This window comes from Solanum tuberosum, unplaced genomic scaffold (assembly GCF_000226075.1).
Source record: "Solanum tuberosum cultivar DM 1-3 516 R44 unplaced genomic scaffold, SolTub_3.0 scf00690, whole genome shotgun sequence".
Lineage (NCBI taxonomy): Eukaryota > Viridiplantae > Streptophyta > Magnoliopsida > Solanales > Solanaceae > Solanum > Solanum tuberosum.
Window position 1 is genome coordinate 154,214 of NW_006239628.1, and position 10,866 is coordinate 165,079.

The 10,866-nt window shown below is 30.0% G+C and overlaps 1 protein-coding gene across 1 annotated transcript; it reads right to left on the minus strand.

Moving 5' to 3' along the window:
• Positions 1-2,458: 2,458 nt before the first annotated feature.
• LOC107058936 (glycine-rich cell wall structural protein 1.0-like) lies at positions 2,459-9,035 on the minus strand. Its single transcript, XM_015305199.1, has 3 exons — positions 8,992-9,035; positions 4,219-4,593; positions 2,459-2,831 (listed from the first exon to the last, which is right to left on the minus strand). Exons 1-3 carry the CDS (start codon positions 9,033-9,035, stop codon positions 2,459-2,461), a joined length of 792 nt encoding a protein of 263 aa, XP_015160685.1.
• Positions 9,036-10,866: the final 1,831 nt, after the last annotated feature.

Below are 10,866 nucleotides of genomic sequence, written 5' to 3' on the forward strand. Positions count from 1 at the left end.
TTAAAATGCATAATCTAATTTTAATTTTCCTTAAATATTTAGTAATGTAACTAATACTTATTAAATTTATTTTAGCATGATTTAGTACTTTTAAATTATGATCATTTTCATTATGACTTTGCAATATTTATTTTATATGATGATTTCATTATTATTTTTTATTGAATATTTTAGTATCATCAGTACTCATTTCATATTTTGTTTTATTTTCTTAAGAAACACCGTAGATAATTGTATTTTGGTTGGACTAAAGAAATATTTGGAGCACAAGTTAATTATATGTTTGTATGCAAACTTTACAGAAAAAATCCAAAAATCTAAAAAAATCCGAGGTTTATTAGTTTGGTTTGATTTATAAATTTAAAAATTCGACACAATGGTTTGGTTTGGTATTTGAAAAACCCGAACCAACCTGAGGTTGAAAAATCCGAAAAAATCCAAATTTTATTAGTTTGTTTTGGTTTATAAATTTAAATTTTTTACACAAATGGTTTGGTTTGATATTTGAAAAACCTGAACCAACCCGGTCATGTACACCCCTACTTTTAAATATAAAATAATTTTTTTATTTTTATTTTACATTTAGTGACAAGTTTTTATAATCATACAAATATTATAACATATTTTAGACTATAAAATTCAAAAGAATGTTTAATTCTTTTTCAAAATTATTGTCTAAACCTACCTCTTGAATATTGATAAATATTACCTCAATTTTAGCAGAATGACAGACTTGAGAATCAACTTTTCAAAAATGAGTTGCTAATATTTTTTTATTCTTATAGTCGTATATGAAGATATAAATTAAATTATTTAGCGGATTTAAGTTATATCATGCATTTTTTTAAATAAAATTATTAGAATAATTCAACTTGTTATACATTAAGTAATAATGTTGTTACTCACGTTGTCACGTACACCATTTATTTTAGATAATCATTTAATGTTAGTTATTAATAAAGTTATATATAATTACATTTTATATGGTTTGGTTTAAAAGTCAACCAACAAGTTCCTTCAAAATCGCTAGTCAACTCTATTTTCGATATGAGCAATTGACTGTTGACTTCGATTTAACCATTATTTTCATATTCATAAGAGTTCAAATAAAAAAAGAAGAAGTAATTAGAGAGAGAGTAATATAAATTGGAATGTTGTGAACTTAATTTTCAAGAAACTTCATTACTATTTGAAAATTTGAAAGAATGAGGCTTGCATATTGTATACTTTCATTTCTTCTAATATCCTGTATTATTCATGAAGCAACATCAAGGTCTATTCAACAATATGATAATTCCTACAAGAAATTGTTTTCTCAATTCAAGATTGCTAGAGAGCTAAGAGGTTTAAAAGGGAAAAAAACAAGAATCACACCACCACAGGCTAGTATGGTATCTCATATGCATTTCCCTTTTACGCCGCCACCACAATCACCATCATCAGCACCGACAAGTTGTTCATGAAATGACAGAGGTAGAGTTAGAATTTTGAGTTTTTAAATTCTGAATTCTAAAATATATATTTATTATTGGGTTCGAGACGTACGACATCATGTCCTCTCCCACATGTTTGTTTTTGTGAGTGTTTAGATTTGGTTTTAAGAATAATAGATTTATAAAGGATTAGGTCTTGTGAGAGAATTTATTATGTATTTTGATTCATGTTTCTCTTTTATTTATAAAAAAGAAGTTCTTTGACAAAATACATAAAAGTAAATTGATAGAGTAATTTGGGACAATTATTTGGAATAAGATGGAAAATTAATATTAATATAAGAAGAGGGGTATTTATCGATCCATCACACCATTTAATGGTGATAAAGACTTCAATTTCAAAACCGTGTTAACATAAAAGCCATGGGACCAGACCAAAACATTTATTTTTTTGGGGAAAAATGATGGGACTACTCAAAAAAAATATTTTTATCTTTCATTTCGTCAAAATTTTAATGAGATTATATATAAGTTCAAAATATTCTAAAAAGTAGAAAGCGCTCTACATATTATATGGTTGAATCTGGATAATTTGTTTTTAAATATGTTATTTTTGAGGGATTAAACACAAAGTTTATATATCGAGGTAAGTGATTATCTTATTTAAAGATTTTAGTTAGATAAATCTTCTCATGTGCAAATTTGATTATTATTTTTTTAAAGTTAAAAGCATGATATATCTTTTTAAAATGAATGGTGATAGTGAAACTTGAACCAAAAACCTCATTATATATATGCTTTAATATTATATGTTGTGTTAAATATTACATCTAAAAACTTGAGTTATTATAGTAAAGCGATAGTATTTCATATTATATATCATAGTGGAGATTTGATAAAGTTGTTTTCACAATGAGACATGCATATATTATTTCATGTCTACTAGTATTCCTACTCATCCATGAATTAGTGATGGTGGACTACAAGTGTTCCAATATTGTAGAAGCATCAATACATCAATTTTCCTACAATGTTGCCGGAGAGGTAGATGGTTTAGACCGGAATATTGGTGGACGTGCAGCACCACCACCACCACCAAAGCATAATATAGGAAGTGGTTGGAGGCGGCGTAATGTACCACTAGAGCCACCACCACCACCTCCACCAACACTAGCGCTAGTATTGTCACCTCCACCATCATTATCACCACCTTCACCAGCATCTTCTCCACTATCATCATCACCACCACCTCCATCAGCACTAACGCTAGTATCACCACCTCCACCATTATCACCAGTACTATCTCCACCACCACTAGAGCTTGCACCACCATTTTCATCATCATCACAATCACCATAACCGATAATAAGGTATCCATGAGCACCACACTCTCTGCCACTATGCTACAACTATGAGAAGATTTAATTTGTAGATCTTATTAATCGAATCATGTAAATTTTGTGCAAATATCAAGCTTTAGAGCTAGTAAGTGTTTTCTAAATCTTGTAAAGTTTGTAGAGGCATATTGATCTAGGATTTGAGATTTATGATTGATTTATTGAATTCAATTATCTAGTAAATTATAGTTATTTTGTGAAATTTTAATAATTAATAAGACATCGGGATTTGACTTGGTCAGAGATGGGAAAAAATAGAAATATATATGAACTTCCATTCAAGATTTCTTTTGCTAGCAAAGTTACAATGTGTCCACTCCCACTATGTAGGAGTACTTATTTTCCAATTTTAATTTGATTTTTTATTTTGCTATTTTATTTTCGATACATGAGCAATTTTGTTATTCAAAAGGATAGAAGTACAGAAAATATTTCTTTTATGAGTACTTAGATTTGGTTTTCGAAGATTATTGTTAGAGAAATTATTTTTGATTCATGTTTTTTTTTTAAATTTGTTTTTAAATATATATAATAATAAAATGTGTTTGAACAGAAAATAATTAATGCTCACCAAACTCTGGCAGGGAATTATTATGCATTTGTTTCAGCCAGCTACCTCTACATTTACCTATTATTAAAACAATAACTTACCATTATGTGTAAATGATTTATTTAATTTTATCATTGCTTATCGTAATTTTGATTTTAAAAGTAGATGGTTTATCTTTTTTAAATTGAAAATTGACTTTTGTGAGTGATCAATTTATTAAGATGATAATTATTTATCTTCAAATAATTCAAGTGAAAAAACTAGTAAATATGACAACAAAATTGTTCTTCTTCTAGCTAGTTAGAAGGCCATAGAAAAATCGTACTAATATTTTCCAGCAAATGGAAATTATCTACCTTGACCAATTACATAATAATTCAAGGGTATAATTGGAAAGAAACTTTTTATAAAGTTTTAATCCAAACACAAAATGAGGTGAATCAAACACTTGATAAAAATAAACACTGTATTATCAATCCCTACGTTATTAATCTTTGTACCAAACGACCCAAAAAATTTATATGTCGAGATTAGTGATGATCTTATTTAAAGTTTTTAGTTAGATATGATAATGTATATGTGTGTGTTATTAGGATCTATATATGAGGAGTTTTCATTGGTGAGAATTTGATTATTTTTCTTATAATAAATGATATAGTGAGACTTGCACCAGAGACTTCATTATATATATGCTCTAATATCCCTATTATAAATTGAAATTGTGTTAATTAAGCATCATATCTAAAAACTTAAGTTATTAGCGTAATATGATATTATTTCACATTATGTATCATAGTGGAGCTTTGGTAAACTTATTTTCACAATGAAGCCTACATACAAAATTTCATGTCTACTAATTTCCATACTCATCCATGAATTAGTGATGGTGAACCACAAGTGTTGTAGTCTTTCAGCAGAAGCATTAAAAAGTTTAGATCGGGATAAGGGTGGAGTCGTACCAGCACCGCCAACACCAGAGCATAATGTAGGACGTCGTTGGAAGCGTGATGTACCCCCAGGACCACCACCACCTTCACCAGTACTGGGTCCACCATCATCATCACCACCTCCATCACCACCACCACCACCACCATCATCATCACCACCACCACTAGCACTAGTATCACCACCACCACCACCATCATCATTGTCATCACCACCACCACCTTCACCAGTACCAACTCTACCATCACTACCACCACCTCCACCAGTACTGTATAGGCGCTAGCCCCACCACCTTCTTCATCATCATCGGTAAGCTATCCATGAGCACCACGCTCACCACCACTATGCTACAACTATGAGAAGATTTGTAGATTTTATTAATCGAATGATCACATAAATTTTATGCAAAAATCGAGCTTGAGAGGCTAGGTTGTTTTTTGAATCTTGCAAAGTATGTAGAGGCTTGATCCAGAATTTGAGATTTATAGTTGATTTTCTCGATTCAATTATGAATTATCTATTAATCATAGTTATTTTGAGAAATTTTAACAATCAATAAGATATCATAATTTGACTTAGTCAAATATAGAAGAAAATAGAAATATATATGAACTTTCAATCAAGATTTTCCTAGCTAGCCGACTTTACAGCGGCTAGTTTCACCCTATTGCAAAGTTACAATGCATCCACTCCACCATGTACTACTTATTTTCCGATTTTAATTTGATTTTTTTTGTTTGCTATTTTATTGCAATTTTGCTATTCAAAGTTATAGAAGTAAGATATGTTTTTATGAATGCTTAGATTTTATTTTTAAAGATTATTGTGAGTGAAATTATTTTTGATTCATGTTTTCTTTTGTTTCTAAATATGATAGTAATAAAATGTGTTTGACCAAGAAACAAAATAAGTGTACTATATATAAGTAAATAAATAAATAAAAATGTTTCCGTTACGCATTAATCAATTAATCCTCACCAAACTCTGGCAGGGAATTATTAATTTTGATATATACAAAATTAAAGCAAGCCAAAAAAACCTCAATCTACGCCTCATTTAATTGATATTTTTTTCGAGACCTACCTCAACTTGTTGAATTTAATTGAGGTGAAATTACTTGACTCGGATCGTCACCTAGATCATTCTACTTACGATTTTGCTAAATGAACACATAAACCCAATGAAACTCTATATTGTAAACCTTTTACTCATCTAGTAAATGTACGTGTAATACAAACATTTACACATGAAATTATTGTTTTTGAAGGTGGTAGAACTGGGAGAAGAAGAAGAAGAGGAGGTGGTGGGGTGGGGGAAGAAGAAAGTGGTGTTAGATGGAGTGTTTTATTTTTTTATTTTCTTATTTATTTATTTTAATAATTATTTTGATAAAAAAAATTATGTTTACGCACGTTATACGCGTGAAATTAAAGTATTATTCCTGCTTAATCAATAAGTTGACACATAAGATCAGTCAATTGTCAGAATGATTTAAAATAAGGTGATTTAACAATTATAGTGCCTGGATGAAACCTTATGAAGTACAAGTGTCCAAGTGACAATTCGAGCCAAATATAAAAATCTCTTAGGTCATTCCGCCTTTAATTAAAGTCTTTATTAGTCTTTGAAGAGGTGGGTCTCCTTGAGGAAAAAAACGAAGATAATATTAAATACATCACTCAATAATCAGTTCAAGGAAAATTATTTACAACTAATGTGAATAAATGATCAATAAATTCATCAAACGTGTTACTTCTAGAAATTATACATGTGAATGGGAGACTTTTATCTTTCATAACACATGAAGGTGAAAGGCTAAAATTATTGAATTATATTAAATTTGTAATCTGAATTGATAAGGATACTAATATACATAAGGACTAATACATGGATGTTGAAATTGCCATTTGAGATACTATACCTTCTTTTAATAAAATATAACTGTTGAAGAGTCTCACGTAGGATAAAAAGAGATGAGTGTGTTTCATTACGTAATTTCGGATAAAAAAATAATTCATGAGCTAGTTTTTGAGGTTGAAATAGAACAAGATCTATCTTTTCACATGGTAGTAGAATAGAACCCATCCCAATTATTGTTACCTCCAGATGTCCAATCGTGAGCGTGAGGTGGGATGCGGAGCTAGAAACTTGGCGAAGAGTGCAAATTTTCCTCTCAGTTGTGTTAAGAGTGTACAAAATTAAATATACACTCATATTAACTAACACTTAACATATGTACACCATATAATTTTCTGACGAAGGGTGTGCACCGGAACACCCTTCGCCTAAGGTGGCTCCGCCCTTGGGATGTTGAAGAGTCCCACATCAAATGAAAAGAGATGAATGTTCTCCTTATATGGCCTTAGAAAATTCTCTCCTCATGAACTCTATAGCTTTATTTTTGAGGTTATGTGTTAGACACAAGATCCATATTTTTACGATAACTACTTCATTTTTAAACAACTAATTATGTACGTTGTCTAATTTTATTATCTCTCAACAAAAATCCGTTAAGTGTATCGTTAAGGGACCATTTTAGACCTACTACTATAGTTAGACAACTAGTGAGGAAAGGACCTCGTTTTGACCTTCTAATATGAATTTGAGTAACCTATACATACTAATTATTGTATGTTAAACTTATATTGTCATCCAACTATAACAAATAGCACCTTGATCAATATGGAGGTGGGGGTGTGGGGAATAGTTCTGAAGGAGCGGGCCAACAATTCACTTAATATAGACCAACAAGCCTCTCATATTTGGCTTTTATAATAGTGCATTCATTCTCTCAAAATTATGTGTTTGATTGGAGGTATTATGTTATTCTGAGTTATTTATCCTACTATTTATACCTTAGTGATAGAATAAGTTATCATATATACGTGATGGAATAACTTATCCTGAAATAATTAATTTCGGACACATCTAATTTTATATTCTCAGAAATATTATATTCACTGATTAAATAATTCCATTCTTGTTAATCCCCTTATTATTATCTTATCATTAATTATAATTCTCATATAATAAACTTGTTCACTGATCAAACAACTCATAAACATTTCTCCCCCTTTTCCTTCTCATCCTTTTAAAAAAAGAAAAGACAAAGAAAAGACACAACCCCAGTATTGTCACAAATTAGAATTTAGTCAGATTCCTATATAAGTATTAAAATGAAGGGGAAAAAAGAGGGAGAGAAAGAATGAAAGCCTTGCTTTATTATATGAAGTACTAAACGCAATCATACACATAGTGAAAATATGAACATGGTAACACACCATTAGTGGTGGAGCTACAAGCCTACAACTTCACCAGAACTCAATAATTTTGACTCAAACCCTATTTTGTATTTTCATATCTACTTATTACGTATAAATAACTTACAAAGAATCTAGTGAGCTACATTTTCTAGAATTCAAAATTTATAAACTCAAAATCCTAGCTCCATCTCTGCACACCAACAAATCAAAACTTTGAGACAACTATGGAGACGGCAGGGTAGGTGGTACAATTAGTAATCTTGGCCTAATAGTTGATGCGGCCTTTGGTGGTGGTGGTGGTGGCGGAGAAGGTCTCATCATCTCAGCATAAACAGCTAGTAGTGGCCATATTTCTAAATGGCTATTTTGAAAAATTGGCCATTTCTTGTATAACAAGTAATGCAAAAATACAAGTTATAATCATTTTCATGATTTCTAAAAGCTTATTGTTTGAGGTTTTGGGAATATGAGTTATATATATAGTAGCATTCATAAAAATTTTATAATGTTTATGTCTAGGTCGAAGGTATTTGATTATCCAAAATTGTTGAAAAGTACAAACATCAAAGAAAGTCCATTAGCTTGCAATATGACTTTAATAATTTTCAACCTACTTGTGTTGAACTTGTCTTCAAATTAATCGAACAATTTAAAGCAAGTACTGAATACCAGATGAAAAATCATTATAAAAATAAATTATTAACGCCTATCGTTTTACAATTTTGGATCTCATAAAATCCTATTATCTTGGGTACGTACTCTTGATCACCTCATGATCTAGTTTTGTGGTTGAGTTAAACTAAGGGTCTCGACTCATTTTAAAAAAAAAAGCAATATAGTATCAAATTAAAGTCACTACCATCACATCTTATTGTTTACCCATTGTCGGGTTCCTAGATTATATTGTCCCAGTTTCAAATATCCAATCTTGAACGTTCAGAGAGATCGAGTCCCACATCGATGGCGATGATCAGGAAAAGTGATTTATTTATATGGTCTTGACAATCCTCTCCGAATGAACTAGCTCTTTAGATTGAGTTAGTCACAACGTTCATTTCTTTATCAAAGAAAATAAGGATCAAAACTTGGAAAACATGTATCATTAATTTATTAATTAATTTCTTCTCTAGCCGTCTGTTGAAACATTGAATAATGTCTTTAAAGATATGAAATATATCTTACAAAACCGTGTTTTTATAGAAGTCATAAGACTTGGACTAAATAATTTTATTATTCAAGAAAGTGATGGGACTAGTTCCATCCCAAAATATTGATCATTTTTTCTTACATCTAGATGCTCTTTTTTTCTCATATAATATCTCCTTATCTAGTATCTGATCTAGCTTAATTAATTTGAATTCGTACTTTTTTAATTTTATTTTCAAAATTCAAAATAACCATACCTAGGACGCGGTCTCCGCTGGCCAGAAACAGCCGGTGGCCACATTTCTATACCTAAATATGCTTTCTCTGTAAAGCTATTTTGAAAAATGGCCACTTCTTGTATAACTAGTAATGCAATGATACAAGTTATAACCATCTTCATTTTTAAAAAAATAAATTGGGACTTGTTTCTTATTACCTTAGGTTTAGGGTATATGGGGTTATATATATGGTACGTACTTGAATTTAAAGTCTATACAACATATATGTGAATTGGAGACTTTTATCAATCTTTTGTAACACATGGATGTGAAATGCATAGAAAAGTTATAACTTGAGGTCCAAGAAAGAAAAGGAAAAGTAGGGATGACAATAATTCGATGCGGATTGAAATTTCAAGGGATTGACATGGTGATTTAATAAAATCGTGATTATTTTTTTTTGTTTCGATTCAGTGAAATAACAATAATATGGTTGAAGCATTAATAACATAGTTTGACGTGAAATAATATTATGCAATATGATATAATGAACCAAATTGTTAAAGTTATATCATATTTATATGTTTTATCGTCTTCAAATCTAGATAACTTGTTTTTGGATTACGATTGAATTTTACCTATTTTCAGCTTTCTTTAGAAGGATTGTTTTAGGGGGGATTAGGAATAATATTAGTTTCATTTCTTGTAATATGAAATTTTTTGAGGTTCACAATTTTAGTGAATTTTATTCAAATCTTGCAGAGGTGCATGTCGTGATTTTTCATACCAAATGCTTTAGACATAAAAAGAAATTGCAATGCAAAATAATTAGTCCTTTCTTTCCCAGTCGAGTATAATAAAAATATTTTTTTACTTTTACTTCTACTATAACAAATCTAGAGAGAGTAACCATTTTCCAAACTAATTGAAATACCATTATTCAAATTTAAATTTCAAAGTACCATTCATAAGAATAATTTTTTAATAAAACAAACACTTAATTATTATTTTTTTAATAGGAATGAGAAATACAAAATGGATACAAGTAAAACCAAACATAGAGTGTATAAAAAAAGAAAAAATTTATTCGTTGTTATGTATACTAACAACAATAATCTTTATTTTTAGGTACATAAAAGAAAAAATCAAACAAAGATTTTAAAATCGTTCATAAGCAATAGTACGACTTAAGTCCATTAGAAGAAGGACAAACTCCATGTCCTTAAATGCATTACTCTAGAGTATCAAAGATTCTTCATTAAAATCGTTGGCCAGTTATTGGCCCGCCCTTTGGTGGTGGTGGAGATGGTGGTTTTGGTCTCTTCTGGGCAGGAACAGCCAGCACTAGCCACACTCCTATACCTATAGAGCCTTTGTGTATACATCTATTGTGAAAAATGGACACTTCTTGTATAACTAGTCATGCAATGATAAAAGTTATAATCATCTTCATTTCTTTAATTTAGGACTTGTTTATTATGTTCTTAATTTTTTATTAGAATTTATAGGTATATATATTTAGTTAGAAGGACTTGAATTAGTCAAATAAAAAAAACGTCATAGAAAAATTCATGAAAATCTTGGAGTATTTACAAGATATGATCCAAATATGACTTTTAATTCTATGATGTGGCAATTCTATGAGTACTATTCTTTAGTCCATGATGCTATGAATTTTATATATAGCAATGACATAATATATAAACGTGTTCTTGAACGTGACCTCGGCTGATATATCTATGCCGTCCAACTTATGCCAACTTATACACATCCAAAGTTGAAGGGGTAAGTGTCAATTACGACTAAGTTAAAAATTAAAGCATATTTATGTATTATGCCTTTTCCAATATGGCAATGAAGTATTTGGCAGTGTGCCTGTTGAATTTGACTCTTTATATTAGTCCTTCAATAAGT